Raw genomic sequence first — 16787 nt, forward strand, 5'->3', positions numbered from 1 at the left:
ACGTAATGTAAATGTAATGTAAACACATGGTTGATAGACCTGTTTAACCGTTATGTTCCCCTCTTGCATCTTTTGTAGTGTCTCGAGCATGACACAGCAATCTAAAAAGACTATTATCAAGTAAAAAAAAAAAAGATTTTAAAACTTTTAAAAAGTGACCTCTAGACCTTTTAGACGTCTTGCGTTTTAAACACAAAAACATGCTCTGTGTGAATGGCCCCTTAGGACATCAATTTCAGTGCCATCTAAAAAAAAAGAGTACTTTAATGTAAACATGAACCATGTAATATACTGCAGTAAATTCTAAACAGTAGAGAAGTATCATACTTTCTTTTTCAAAGATATTTTACAAAAGAAAGCATGGTCACACTTTGGGCCCTATTTTAACGATCTAAGTGCATGGTCTGAAGCGCACAGGTGCACTTAGGGCGTGTTCGAATCTACTTTTGCTAGTTTAACGACAGAAAAAAATGAAACTAGCAAAAAAACACTTGCGTTGCACCTAGCGCCGCATTGCAGCCTGTGTATGATAGAGCCCTTTATATTTGGTGTCTTTAACTACTATGTACTTACATTAAAAACTTAATGTGATCATGTTGTATTTCAAAACACTTTTGCTGCTACTGAGGTGGGTATACGGGTAAGGTTAGGGACAGGTTTGGTGGTATGGTTAGGTTTAAGGGTGGGTTGAGGTGTAAGGGAAGGTTCAACAGTGTAATTACAGATGTAATTACATGATTAAAATATAAGTACAATGTAAAAACATGTATGTAGGCGTACACAATAAGTGCATTGTATATGATTAATTTAAATGTTAGTACATATTAGTTAAAGACACCTAGTATAAAGTGGGACTGAAAGCATTGTGTAATGAAAAATGGCATGAATTGTGATTTTATTGAACAAACTTAAATATGCACTCCAGATTTATTCAAAACTTACATTTTTCATGTATACTGTAACTATTTAGTAACTATTTATAGGAAAATAAATGCACCAGTTATTTAAAAAAATGTATTTCCACATATGAAAGTGATTTAGATTACAATTAAAAATGTCAGTGCAATTTGTAATGTTTTTGCTTCATCCAAAAAACACATTTGTGCCACATGTGAGGAGAGAAAATCAGGTTTAGGCCACAGACATCTGTGTTGTGAATATAACCTTTACATATTTTAAGCCCCCCTGCGATCTTTTGTTGTGAAGTCTTTGAGGGTGTGAAAGCTATTTTTTGGTAGGTCAGACCCCCCCAGACCCCATAATTTTCACTCTGGGTGAACAGTGTACACACAATGTGCCTTTCATTTGAGACTCCCCACATTGTTAATGTGTTTGTCTTGACTAAATTGGCAATGGAAAGGACAAACTCACCAAGACACCAACCTACTCGTGATTTTCACTCTTCTTCCCCTGCGGGGAACCACTGTGACCCATTCTCCATCATAAAGCATCTCTGGTGCACATTATTCGACTGAATACAAAATTAGAGGTGTCGTCTTTAAGACTCACCTGATAATACATCTGTACTTGTGCTTTATATTTGTGAGGTGATCTGCACAAGACTATTTTATAGTTTTTTATGTTTCCTGTCCCCCATATTATGTGTGCAAATGTTTTTCTTTGCTTTATCTCACTCGGTTAGCCTTCTAACTTTCTAGAAATATCCCGCTGTTCTCTTTCCTCTGCCGTCACCCCTTTCTGATCTGTCTGAGTGTGTTTGTATGAATATTTATCATCTTCTGCACCATGTCAATCTGTTAATACGCATCACTGTGACAAGGATTTATCAATTTCTATCTCATCTATATCAACATCTCTCTATCTCACACTGGAAATACATGGCTGAAGCTGTTTCACGCCTACTCGTTTCAAATAAAACTGTGTTGGATTAGATCTGTCTGCAACAGGCGTGAGTGAAAATTAATTGACACATTGAGCAAATGGTAATCTGGTGGGAGATTGGACTAGAAAATGCAGCCGATATGGAGAAATGAGCAAGGATTATTTATCTTGGTGGGCCGCAATTGGATTTTCAGTGCTGATTAGCCTATCTCTGGCGTTTCCTTTACTCTATTATCCTTTCTCTGTCTATCTTCACCCTTCGCTTAATCAAAAGATGCCCATTTTCTCTGTCTGCTATCTTAAAAAAAAAAAATACAATTCATAGACATTAACTTGAATATGTATCTCATTATTTACATTATGTGGGGCACAATGTAAATATAAATATATATATATATATATATATATATATATATATATATATATGCCGATCATACATAACATAACATTATGACCACACCTTCCTTATATTGTGTTGGTCCCCTTTTGCTGCCAAAACAGCCCTGACCATCAAGGCATGGACTCTACTAGACCCCTGAAGGTGTGCTGTGGTATCTGGCACCAATATGATAGCAGCAGATCATTTAAGTCCTGTAAGTTGCGAGATGGGGTCTCCATGGATCAGACTTGTTTGTTCAGCATATCCCACAGATGCTCGATTGGATTGAGATCTTGGGAATTTGGTGGATTGAGATCTTGGGAATTTGGAGGCCAAGTCAACACCTCAAACTCGTTTTTTCTTTTTTCATTTTTGCTTTGTGGCAAGGGCACATTATCCTGCTAAAAGAGGCCACAGCCACCAGGGAATACCGTTTCCATGAAAGAGTGTTCATGGTCTGCCACAATGCTTAGGTAGGTGGTCTGTGTCAAAGTAACATCCACATGGATGGTAGGACCCAAGGTTTCCCAGCAGAACATTGCCCAAAGCATCACACTGCCTCGACCTTCTTCCCATAGTGCATCCTGGTGCCATGTGTTCCCCAGGTAAGCAACGTACACCCGGCCATCCAAGTGATGTAAAAGAAAACTCTTTCATGATTCATCAGACCAGGCCACCTTTTTCCATTGCTCTGTGGTCCAGTTCTGATGGTCACGTGCCCACCACGCTTTCGGTGGTGGACAGGGGTCAGCATTCACTTCTTGAGCAATTTGAGCTACAGTAGCTGGTCTGTTTGATCGGATCATACATGGATTGCATCAATGAGCCTTGGCCTCCCATGACCCTGTCACCGATTCACCACTGTTCCTTCCTTGAGCCACTTTTGCTAGATACTGACCGCTGCAGACCGGGAACACCCCACAAGAGCTGCAGTTTTGGAGATGCTCTGACCCAGTCATCTTTCACAAGTTGGCCCTTGTCAAACTCGCTCAAATCCTTACGCTTGCCCATTTTTCCTGCTTCTAACACATCAACTTTGAGGACAAAAATGTTCAATTGCTGCCTAATATATCCCACCCACTGACAGGTGCTGTGATGAAGACATAATCAGTGTTTCTGTCAGGATCACTATCGTCAAAGGGATAGACAATTTGCATATAGTTAAGATTGGCGGTATGGTTCTGTTCTGGGCAAGAACTCCCTGCGCATCCATGCAGCCTAGCATGGATAAGAGCAGGGAGAGCAGTGATAAACCCCCCTTAGGGTAAACAGAACAGAAGCAACGATGTATTGCAGATAGCATTAATGTCAATATTAAAATGTACAACCTAATTCGAATTTAGTCTGATTCAGGGGGAATCAGAATGCCAAATCTTGACTGACGAGTGGAGGAGCTGGGGATGGAGGAGGGTAATTAGCTCCGGAGAACGCGATAGCAGCTGATAATACTGAAGGAGCTTATATATGCACGCTGTGATAGGCATCGTATTCCTATAGGTAGATGTGATCAGCTGACAGTCAGCTGATGCAAGCTTGACTAACGTGCCCTGCCAGAACCAACGCTATACGCTGGATTATTCTCTTCACCTGTCAGTGGTCTGTGTCATAACAGTGTCATACACCTGACCGGTGTATATAAATATATTAGGGCAGTATTCCTAAATTCAAAATAAGATTGATTTGAAAAATTTGGTACATAAATAAAAGTTGTTTTGTTTTTAAATATTATGCCAATAGATAACACTTTACAATATGGTTTCAGTTTGCTAACATGAACTAACAATGAACAATACTTCTAAAGCATTGTTTAATCTTATTCACTTATACATTATTAAAATCAAAAGCTATATCTGTTAATGTTTAATGGACCTGAGCTAACACAAACAAACAATGAACACTTGTATTTAACCAATGTTAACATATTAATAAATACTGTAACACATGTATTGTTTATTGTTAACAATGTTAGTTAATGCATTTGCCAAGAAAAACATTAAACCTTTGTATGGAAGCTTATGCCACAGAATAAAAAAGGTAATTGCAAGTTTATATCTGTAACGTACTGCTCTGAGACGCGAAGGCTGAGGATCCAAACGCAGCTTTATTAACCCTTAAATGCATGACTGTTCCGCCAAACATTCTTACATATTTGGATCTTTAGCGACCCGGATCTACATCTAACATGGATAGATCTATACCTGTCGCGATAATATATAAAACTACTGATATTAGAGTAACAATTACAGAAGCATATTTTGTTACCTTTTGAAGCTTGGAAGTGTTCAGTTTGAGCAGATGTTTTATACCATCATCACTGTGCTCGTCAGAACTAATTTCCCAGTACATTCAGCATCTGGCTCATATTCGTGATCTCAAGCATGCATATTCTCAAAACTAATTTTCTACCTCTTCAAAATCAATAATTTGATCGCTGACAGCTTCTTCCCCAGATCCATCATCAAGTGACAGTGCAGTGACAGTAATATTTGAATGTGTTCAGTACTTGCTCTGCAGTAAATCTCTGAGCCATTTCAAGTTTTGCAGATTATAATTATTATTGTTTCGTTTTCACTCTGCAGTAAAGTATGAGTGAAACGTCACTTCATCATTGTGTATCAGACATTGCCACCTTGTGGAATAAAGGTGAATTGCACTTATTTCGTCATTATAGATTAATTGGATTATTGTGCAGAAGAAAAAAAAAGTACAATCTTACACCTTGGGTCGTTAGCGACCCTATACAATTTTGATAAAAAACTAGTGGAAAAACAGGCATTCAATTATAATGTTATTATTTTGTTCTTGTTATATTGTTTAAAATTGATTGATTGAGGAATACTAAGAAGGTGGATGTCTAACTTTAAAAAATTAATGAGGAGGAGGAGGGTAGTGAATGATGTCTCAGGTCGCTAAAGGCCCAGGGTATGCATTTAAGGGTTCAAGGGTAATCCACAATCATAGTCAAAAGTACAGGCAAGGTCAAAACATAGGCAGGCAGTCTAAACAAACAAACACAACAAGGTGGGAACATGGGCAAGAGAGTAATCCAAGAACAGGCTGGTTATCCAAAAACCGACAGACAAGAAACCAGGGAGAACGCTCAGAATTGCAGTTGTTACACTAAACTAGACTTTGCAGTGAATGACAGAGTTAACATGGTTTATATAGGATGGCTAATGAGCAGTGTTGGGGGTAACGCATTACAAGTAACTTGAGTTACGTAATAATATTACTTTTTCCAAGTAACGAGTAAAGTAACGCATTACTTTTCAAATTTACAACAAAATATCTGAGTTACTTTTTCACATTAATTTGACTGACAGCTCTCCTGCCCCCATGTTGAGAAAAATAAGTGCAGAGGCGTTGTGTGTGAACATGAGGGTTATTGTAGTTCCAGACTAAATGTGAGCATTTATTTATCTCACTTGCACAATAAAGATTCTGTACTCCTCAAAATAAATAAAATCAGTCAAATGCAAAATCAGAGTACTATGCAAACCTCCAATAATTAAATGTTAAATAAAACAACTATTTTTATGCCTAATACCTTTATATTTAATTTACCAATGTCTTGCTGCTGACCTTTGATGATGAAAATTACTAGATTTTTTGTTTTTATTGGTAAAACTTTTTTCTCCTGCATCCTATTCTCCCATTATCCAGAATGGCAGCAGAGCTGCGCCCTCTACTGTTCATGTGTGAATTTGCGTTTTTATCTCAGCCTGGGGCTTATTTCAATTTTGGTATGAAGAGGTCTTTACCGTTGCACAAAAATATAACTTTTTTGTTATAAACAAAAACAAGCCCAGCCCAGGTGAGAAAAAGTAACGCAAAAGTAACGTAACGCATTAGTTACTTTTTAAGGGAGTAACGTAATATTGTAATGCATTACTTTTCAAAGTAACTTTCCCCAACACGGCTAATGAGGTTAATGAGACACGGCTGAAAACAATCATGGCTGATGAGTCCAGGCAAACGATTATGGGAAATGTAGTCTTAGATGTTATGGCAATAGTCCAGGGTGGTGTGCCCCCTGGTGGTGATCGCAGGCACTCTCACTGGTGATCGTAAAAATATCTCTCATTTCTGACTTTCTAACATGCAATTTTGCGACTTTATATCATGCAATTCTGACTTTATAACTCGCAATTGTGAGTTTATTTCTGAAAAATGTCAGAATTGCGAGATAAAAACCCGCAATTGTGAGAGAAAAAAGTTGCAATCATCTTTTTAAAAATGTTGTTCTGTGGTGGAAACAAGCTTCCATAACTTTGGATAGAACCATCCACCACTACAACTTTAATTTGGCTATCTTACTTCAGAGACATTGTCTTCCAGGAGGGCACTACTGCTAAGCTCAGTGGTGCAAAGGACTGGACTATTCAGAGCTGGGCAGAAATCAGTGTGATGTTGTTGGATAAATGATTGCCCAGATTTCCTAAATATGTTTGTTTGACCTACACAAATACTTTTATTGTAATGTGTCAGTTTTCATGGCATCTGTTTGTATATATTTCATTGTGGTTTTGATTTATGTTCCTTATATGTTTAAATTTGTAATTGGATCAACAACAAAAAGATTTTAAAACGGTTTCATCTCAAACCAATATCTCTTATCTCCATATTCATTTGTGTGTCGAAATGCTGTGTAATAAGTGATATGACCATATCATATCCCTTAAATGCACTTACCGCTTGCTAGCAACGTCTTTCTCTGTGGAAGCTTTGTGTTTAAAGACATAATAAATATTTCAACTCAAGACACTACTTCATGTCTAATTATTTACAAATATGGCATGTAGCCATGTAATAAGTGGGATAATGTACATTCAGCCGGTTGTTAACGCAGAATAAACCCCTTCATGATGATGCAAGACCCCTCCGCTCCTCTTACATATCAAATTGCATAATTCAAAAAGAAAACATTTAATAATATTTGAATATTTAAAAACACATATTTTACAATATGCTTTATTAAATGTTTATAATCATTGTTATAATAGGTATCATACCTTTCCATTTTATGATCAACAATGTCATCATTGATGTTGTTCACCTATAATAATACAGTTGTATTATTTTGGTGTATGTGCTGTTTAATTGTATTTTATTGAGTTATATATGCATTTTATTATTAGTAGTATTATTAATATTATTATTGTTGTAGTATATAATTTTCTTTCTTTTTTTCACTTCTGTAATTCAAATGTAATTACACAGCAATTTACATGTGTAATTTTTTTCTTCTCTTTCTCAGCCTTGTCTTCAGTACTGGCCTGAAACAGGGATGCAGCAGTATGGACCCATGACGGTGGAGCTACTCTCCAGATCCACTGATGACAATGTTGTCACCCGTCTATTCAGGGTGAACAACATCACACGGGTGAGTTTATAGTGCCATATATGTCATCTTCAAATATATGTTATCTCCTATGTGTCTTACAATCACCCAGTTTTAGTGCTGACATTTATTACATTACCTCATTAAAATCAGACCTCACTAGACGAATCACCTGTCTTAACATCTATCTTTTTTAAAAAGAGATTATCTGAGTTCATGGCCACTCCAGAAAGGTTAATTAACTGAGAGGCTAATGGCTAAATGATCTATTCAGAGACATATAGAAAATTAATTCAATACCGATGAAATTAAAGCAAAGGTTTAAAAGTGTGGTCAGTCTCCATTTCACAAAATAGCACTGGCGGACACTACATTGCTATAATTAGACCTGTTAATTTCTCGCTGGGTGTGTGTGTGTGTGTGTGTGTGTGATAGAGTGATAAAGTTGTGTGCATAGTGTCTCTCTCAGTGTGGTCTGAGCTTCTGATATTGACTTGTCTGAATAAAAAGGCACTTTCTCACACCTCTAGCTGACCTTAGTCCTCCCTGATGGCATCATTGTCAACATTCTGTCTCTTTGAAATCTTGTCCCGAGTGTTTCACCTCTCATTGTTGGCCCCCTTTAGCACTCCTGTCAGCCAGGCTGTCAACCTTTAGCCACATTCCCATCCGTACCTCTGTCAGTTTGGCTAGCCCCTGTCATTCCCTATTTCCCCTCTGTCTCTTTGAGAGACTGCAAGCCAGGCAAACACTCCATGTCATTGTCAGAAATTGTCCCATACTGCCTCTTCGCAGGACCCCAGAGAGAGCCACCCATGTTGGAATGATGATTCTCACAACATCAAAAAGGTACAAGACTGAGGCGTAGAGTGCTATTGATAGATCATGTTGCTAAACGGCGCCATCCCTAGACAAAGAAAAGCCCAGTGACAGAACAATGCTTTTACGATTTTTTTACAGAGCAATTTAGATGCTAATTAGTGCTCAAAGGATCCAGTCAATGACTTACAGATGAGCTGAATATTGTGTGCTGTTTTGAAATTAGTTTGACTTACAGTAGATGTACCATGAATATGATACAAAATAGAGTGACATTTTTCAGGCATCAGTGAATGGATGTGCTTAACCTTCAGATAATGTTGTTTGGAAATGTCAGGAGATCAAACTAATTATTATATGAGATGTTTTACTTAAAATGTGTATGCCATTTCTGGAACCCTGTTACCGATATGGGACATATCCACAGTTTTATTATTATCAGTTTTTTTCAAGCAATAAAAAACATTAAAAAAAAAACACATTTTTATATAAAAAACCAACAACAACATAAAAAATTTACAAAAAAGTACACCAGAATATTTAAAGTATGACTCAATATGAACAGTTTTTACCCCCAGCGCCATAAGGGAACTGAACACTGCCAGCACACACACACACACACACACACACACACACACACAGGGAATGTGTGGAATGCAGTAATCTGATGGGGCATTTTATACATGCCAACCCACAGGTTAACAACATCTCTCGTATAACTCTATTGACTATTTAGTATATGTCTACACTTCACTTTATTATGTTCTGTTTACATTCTGTTGCACTTACCTCCCTTTTATTGTGTGCAATATCATGCAGTTCTTACTGCTTATAGTACACTATTTCTGTGCAATATTGACTATTCGCCTGGCTGCACTGGTTTTGTGTGTATTGTGTTATATTGTTTATGGCATATAGATGTTTTAGCTGCACTAAGTATATGTGACTGCACTGGAAGGATTGCTCTTATTTCGCTGTACCTAGTGACGATAAAGAATCGTGAAATTGTGAAATCGTGAAGAAGGGACTAGGTTTGGGATGCTTATTGATTTGTAGTTATTGATTTTATTTCCCATACATTTTTTGTGTCATGAACAATGCATTTAAACAAGTTTCAGTTGTTAAATGACATTCCAAAGTGTTTAATTTCATTGTGTCAGGCGGTACAACCAAATAGTTGTATGTATATATACACACACACACAAAAGGTTCTTCAGCTGTCCTTTGGGATGGTTGAGGTGCTATATAGCACCATTACCGTATAAAGAACCTATCAAGCCTAGTGTGGTTCTTCGGCGGTTCTTTGGGGTGGTTAAGGAGCTATATAGCACCACTGCCATTTAAAGAATCCATTAAGCCCCTGTATCGTTCTTTTACGGTTCTCAAACTCTCCAGGGCCCCCACATAAGGGTTTTTGACCTCAGAAAAGCATAAATGGGTTATATGTTATATGGGTTCTACATAGCACCATTTGACAAAGATGCTGTATAACACCTTTAAAGATAGGTGCTATATAGGACTTAAAGTGGTTCCCCTATGATTAAAAGCCAATGAACCACTTTTAGTGCTATTTAGTACCATTTTTGTTTACAGTGTACTGTAGTTGTACCACCTGACATAGAACGTGAACCAACCTACACATACTTGAAATGAGAAGTTTTTACCAGTATTTGGGAGAGATCTACAAACCTTTTCACTTTGCCAAAAGGATCTGTTGGGGTCTTATGGATGATGCATTATCACGTTTACTGTTATTACCTTGTCAGTTCATAATCAATGTTTACAGTTGTGCCACCCGGACATTTGAGAATATACCAATCGCTGGATAAAAGTTTTTAAATGATCTCAACAGCTTTAAAACTACGGATATTTATAAAATGTGTTTATATGGAAGGTTTCAAACCTAAAATAACTGCTATAGTATTTCGTTTTTTATTATTATTATTTATTATTAAGACACAATTTTAAATAGTTTTCTTAGTCTGTTCATTTGTTTGGATAGTTGCACCACCTGACATTTTGTGGGTTTAACATAACAACACATAAAATAATATGTATTATTTAAATGTACTGAAAATGTATTCAAACTAAATATGTTTTTATAGAATAAAGTGATATACAGTCAAACCAAAATTTACTCAGACACCTTCAACATTTTCTCACATTATCAGTTTATTCACTATAGTTTAGAAAATTAAATAATTAATAACTCAAGAGTTAAACTGTGTCAGAAAAAAATTCTTGATAATGTCAGATAACTTTGATAGAATGGTATGTAATGGGTTACAATCAACCAATCAGCTGTCAGAAGTTAAATTCAAGTACACAATTAGATCATACCAATTTAGATCAACCAATGACCAAGCAATGCTTTATTTTGTCCAGTTTGTGGCGTAAAAGGCAATTAAAGAAAAAAAAAAACACTTATTAAAGAAAAAAAAAAACACTTAAGCAAAGTATGGTCAGGTCAAAGTGTCTGAATAATTCTGGTCCAAAATGTTTTATCAATTTTACTGGTGGTCCACTGTATAAAGAATTTTTGGGTATAATATGTCACAGTTTAATTTATTTTACTATCCTCACTTATATAAATTAACTTTTAGTGTCCTGCACCCACTTGTAAAAAAATATATCTGGTGTCTGAATAAATTTGGGTTTGACTGTATGTCATGAATTTATCTAATTATTTTAAAAGGAAATAATGCACTTGGACACAAAAATATGCACGTTGTGTTTTTGCTTTTTACTATAAGTAATTTAATATAAGTTTTAACAGGTTGTTGTTATTTGGTTTTAATTGTTGGTTTAAAGCAAGAAGGTATAGATCTCTGATGTGGCACATATGGAGCCCCTAAGGGCACATGAGGATGAAAAACATATGGTAAAATTATATTTATATGCTTTCAAAGTATTGTGTTCCCCTCAAAGTTTCTAGGGGAATGCAAAAGTTTTGAGAGCAAATGCAAAAGCAGGTTTATACCACCATGTCCCTTCAGGGGCTCCATATATGCTACCTCAGAGATTTAAACCCTCTTGACTTGAACAGACTAAAAACCCCATTTTAATTAAATTTTGCATGCTATGTTTACGATTTTTAATAATTTTCTCTTTCTTCTGGTCTTGGTCTCTCTGTGTTTATCGTTCAGTTGCAGGAAGGTCATCTGGTAGTGCGACATTTCCAGTTTCTGCGCTGGTCGGCTTATCGTGAAATCCCAGACTCTAAGAAGGCCTTTCTCAACCTGCTGGCACAAGTGCAGAAGTGGCAGAGGGAGTGTGGCGATGGTCGCACTATAGTGCACTGCTTGTAAGTTTCAAACTGCTCCTGTTCCAAATGCTAATTGGAGAGCAATTACACTTCATTGTGTTGATTATACAATCCAGGTCTTGTTTGCTCCTGTGCTCCTGCAATTTCCGTGGCCACCCAACAGGGAAAATCTGCTTAAAGCGCTTAATCTCAGGCTGCTTTTTCATGACTTCATTTTTTCTCAGCATTTGACTTCTTAGTGCTCTTGCCTCAGGATACGTACCTGCCACCTGCACGTGTCTGTAGTTTAATATGTCTATCCTCTATTAATGACAATGTCGTACAGACAAACCATATTTGGGCTTCAATGCATCTGTGCTGGGGTGCCCTTCTTCTATCAGTAGCCCTAGGGGAAATAATCTTAGCTCAGTAGGATGTGACATTTTTATTGCATGACTTTTCCCTAGAGCACACTGGTACTTTCCATTCCTTCATGTTCAAAAGTATTGCAGATATCTGGCAGCCTGTGGTGGCACAAATATGGCTCTTTCACCGCTATCCCCTCCAGACATCTCTAATACAATAATCCACACAAGCTTTGAAAGTGTGCTGCACAGATCCCTCTCCTTCATGTGTTACAAGCTGCTTATTTTCTTGAAGATGCTAATAAAACAACATATGAATGTCTTTAAGGAATGGTGGGGGACGTAGTGGCACTTTCTGCGCTTGCACCATGATAATGGAGATGGTGCATCATCACAACATGGTCGATGTGTTTTATGCCGTCAAGACTCTCCGGAACTCCAAGCCCAACATGGTGGAGTCTATGGTTAGTGGTGTTTAGATAGGGAATCTTCACTATAGCTAATTCACATAATTAGACCAAACCCCTAACCAATATGTATGACACTTTGGCAAATATTTTTTTCTGCGCGCATCAGGTCTTTTTGACCACAAATGACATTTGCTGAAATAAAAAAAAAATAGTTCCCTTCATCTAAATGGCATGAGACTTAACGTGGTGGTTGACACTTGCTAGCTCTACAAACAAAAACATAAATTGGAATTATATCTGGTTGTATGTTGGTGCAAAAAAAGTCACACTCAGGATGTTTCAGGGTTTCAAGAGACCCCAGACAGTAAAATGTGATTTTGTAACATAATAATGTATTTTTAAAAAAAAAAAATGTAATATCACTCACATTATTAATGTTTTTACTGTACATGTGTTCAGTGTTGGGGCGATTTAAGATGTTTTTTTTTTATTATTATTATTATATACATAATTGTAAAAATATTTGGGGAATGGGGAAATCCTTTTTTTTTATATTTGTCAAATAAAAAAATAAAAAAATCAGCCACAACACAGAACACAATGTGAAACACTCATGCTCATGCTCACACACGCATACACCACTCCACCCACCCACAAACAGCCCCACCCCCCAAACTATAAAAACATTGCTTTTTGTTACATATTTTGTCCAAAAAATCCAGTTGCAATGCAGAAAACACAAAAAAATTAAGGAGCGATACTACAACACATCCCAAAATAAAACCCACAAAATCACTCATAAGAAAGGAAAAATGGGCTGTTGTAAGTTGCACTCTGTTACATAATTTGTCAAAAATAAATCACCACAACACATCCATAATGGACAGCAAATGCAAATACACACATGTAACACACATAAAACACATATGTAACACTATGTTCAGGGTTGACTGTAATATTGTCATAATTGCAAAAAATATATACTTCAGTTAGTTTTTTATTGTTATAATAATTATTTTATGTCTTACAGTAATAGTCTCAGTAATAGTCTTGACAAGAATAGTCTCCACCGTTATCTGATATGAATGGCAATCATTATATCTAAAACAGGTCAAAACAACAACCGCATATAAGCTACTTACCTGGTCATAAGACATATTTTTTAGACATCCATCTTTCTTTTGTTATTGAGGGAGTTTTGATGTTGTTAATGTAATTCGCACTGATAAGGCGATGACCTGTAACTATAGGCACAGCGATGTGATTCAAGCCATCAGATTCATCTGCTCAGTATAACTCAAAATTGCCTTTGCAACTACAAGTTAGTTAGCTTTATACTAATCACTAGAGAGGGTGAAAAATCACATAGTTCTGTAATCAGATGTTTATTATAGGATTAACGATTCACAGGCAAACATCACTCACATTTTCTTTAAATGTAAAAAAAAATTATTTGCATTATGCAATTGTATTTTGTGAAATGTAGTTTGTGAATTTCACCAAAGAAATTGATGCGACCTTGATGTCGTTCACAGGAGCAGTACAGGTTCTGCTACGAGCTGGCTCTGGAGTACCTGGACTGCCTGGAGGTCAGATAACATAAGAGCTCAAGACCTCATCAACACTGGCTTCAACCTCTTCACCTTGCCTCCTCTTTTTCCTTTCGCTTGGGCCAATCCAGCCCATATGAATGAGCTGTCCTCCAGTGAGAATGCATATCTACGTCAAGAGTGGGAATGCAAGACTTGGCACATTTCTTTAACCATCAACCTCTATTGTACTCTGTGTACTTTTTGTTTTGGTGCTTTCTCCTCCACTGACTCCCTGTGCCATATATTCCTGCCAAACCCTTGAGGGAATTGATGAGATTTCAACTGCTTTGAGATGTGCGACATACGTCTTTGATCACGTGACGGGCTCTGAGCTTCGCCTATAGGGCTTATACACCATGCGGGAGGAAAACACGCTGAAACCATGTGACTGCAACAGCGAAAACATGGGCGGATAACATTGTGTTTGTACATTATGTGTATTGTTAAACTGTGTTCATGGGGCGATCTACTGTGATGATTTTACCGGAAAGCATACCTTGAATGTGAGGGTGTGATGATGGAGGTTTTCTTTTTTTATTGAATTACTTATAGGTGATCTGTATAATTTGATGATGTTAATCTCCTATCCCAGCTTAATGTGCAGAGCCATTCATAGGTTGATTCTCTTCAAAAGTGTAACACTGTGGCGCTATCAAAACATTGCTCTGTTTGTTTGAGCATCCCAACACAGCAACATTCACTCAACCAATGATGTGAATTTGGGACGGGACTATGTGTTTGGCTGACCAGTAACAGATCGGGGAGTGTTTGGGACAGCTGTTTGAAGACGGTGAGTTTTTCTTGTAAATCTGTTTGGTGATGCTAGTGGTGCAAAAATGATACTCTTCACCTTTAAATCAGAAAGTGGCACTCAAAAGTTCAGACAGGTTAGAAGAATAGTTAAAAAGATAGTTTCTGGGTTTATTTGTTTTATTTTAGTTTTAGTTTTTTTGTTTGGTGTATATATAATATATATTTTGAAAAAAAAAATTTGTAGATGTTGTCTTTAATGTGCCAACTCATTTTTGTATGAGGTGTGTGTGTGTGTGTGCGTGTTTGTGTGCGCGCAAAGAGGATCACTCATGGATCTGCATGCCTGTTTCATGTTTCATTGCAATCCATTGTGACCAGTGTGCTTTGGGTGCTGCTGCTCGCTGTCATTGAGCACAGTAAAACAAAAAGATATACGCAATTATGTAAAAGAAACAAAAATGCTACTATTGGAATATGGTGAGGAACTCGCCAAAAAAAAGTTGCTTTTTATCTTTGTATTTATTGGTTGTGTTTTATTTTGTAAAAAAAAAAATGTAACATGAACGAATAAAACATTCCAATGTTGCTTTTATCTCATTGTCATTATTGTTGTTCATGTTCTAATCAAGCTTGTTTTTCTTCATAGCTTAATGTATGTTTCTGTCGATGGATGCACATTCTGGCTTCCCAATACATTACAACAGCGATGATCAAAAAGTATGGACAAAACAGTCATTCTTGTATGTGAGTGCCGTGTGCTTGAACGTGATTCACTCAGTCATATACGCCATCATGAGTGACGAATGAGCGAAACCCCCATTCGTCAGTCACTGACGTAATGTCTCCATTCCCTCATTCAGGGAACGAAGGTTCCCTTTCGTTCAGTCACTACGACGTAACGTTAGTGACTAACGAATGGGGGTTTCGCTTAGAAGCCTGTCATCTTCGAGCTTAGAGAAAACGGCCAATGGCGTGCCAATGCCATGGGGCATGCAGAATTTGCATACGCCCCCCTCTTACACATCGCTTCCCGCGAGTGTTGGACTGAATCAACGGCCCGTCTCTGACGCCCCGTTCGTTCAGTTCACGCTCCGGATAGCAGTGAGATGTCGATCGCCGCATCCCAAGGTGGGCTGGAGTCCTTTGGGGATGACGATTAGGTTGTGCTCCGCCTCCGGGTGTGTCAGCACTGCCTGATCCGACCTAAAGTTGACAGCCATGTTATCTCGGGCAGCCGCGAGTCTCGCGCTGGTGTGGAACTCCGCCCAGTCGCGGGTGCTCGTGGTTGCGCGATTGGTTTTTGGGGGCGGCACCCGACAGCTGTTGGGCCCCGCCCCCAATGCCTTTCGCTCCCGGGGTGCATGAGGAGATCACGCGGTCCCGGAAGTCCCCGTGCTTCCCGCGACCGTTTGGTGGCCTCCTCCGCCTTCTCTGCCCTTGATGGGGCCGCGGCCTAGGGTACACTGGGGCCCCCTCCCCCCCACTGTTGAACTCTCTGTTGCGCACTACGGTGTCCACAGAGGGCTTTGACGTGGCGTGGTGTGGCTGTCCTAAGCACCCTCCCAAAGCCTGTGGGCTCGTCTACTTCGGTGGCGTGGTCCTGGAGAACTACGGGCAGGCCGCCGCCCCTTTGCACATGCACAAGGGTGGAGCCGACCCAGGGCTCTTCATTGAGCTGCGTGCCGCAACTGATCCCGCCCCCGGGCGGTGAAGGTGGCCACACGCTCCCTGGGTCGGGCGATGTCCACAGCTGTGGTCCGGGAGAACACCTGGCCTTACCTGGTGATGTGGAGGACGTTGAGCGGGCCCACCTCCTCAACTCACCCATATCCCAGGCTGGCCTCTTCGGCGGCGCGGCTGAGAACTGCGCCCAACGGTTCTCGGCCGCCCCATTGCAGACTGTGGCTGTAACACGTACTGCCCCGGCGGTCAGCTGCTGCACCAGCCGCCGGCTCAGTCGCCTCAGTCCGGTCGCCGCCGAGGGCGCCCTCCCTCTTCCCGCCCGGCACCAGCAGCAGCCTTCACCTGGGCCGCGCCGTGGA

The 16787-nt window shown here is 38.8% G+C and overlaps 1 protein-coding gene across 4 annotated transcripts in view; it reads left to right on the top strand.

Moving 5' to 3' along the window:
• ptprua (protein tyrosine phosphatase receptor type Ua) overlaps positions 1 to 15331 on the top strand; it is a 377653-nt gene extending 362322 nt beyond the window's left edge. For all 4 annotated transcript variants that reach the window (XM_079829338.1, XM_079829340.1, XM_079829339.1 and 1 more), the window contains 4 exons: positions 7479 to 7604; positions 11528 to 11685; positions 12319 to 12454; positions 13936 to 15331. In XM_079829338.1, the coding sequence (XP_079685464.1) occupies positions 7479 to 7604; positions 11528 to 11685; positions 12319 to 12454; positions 13936 to 13998 (483 nt within the window). In that variant the 3' untranslated portion in view covers positions 13999 to 15331. The remainder of the gene's footprint in view (positions 1 to 7478; positions 7605 to 11527; positions 11686 to 12318; positions 12455 to 13935) is intronic.
• The last annotated feature ends 1456 nt before the right edge of the window (positions 15332 to 16787 follow it).

Source organism: Gobio gobio (genome assembly GCF_949357685.1).
Source record: "Gobio gobio genome assembly, chromosome: 11".
NCBI classification, from domain to species: domain Eukaryota; kingdom Metazoa; phylum Chordata; class Actinopteri; order Cypriniformes; family Gobionidae; genus Gobio; species Gobio gobio.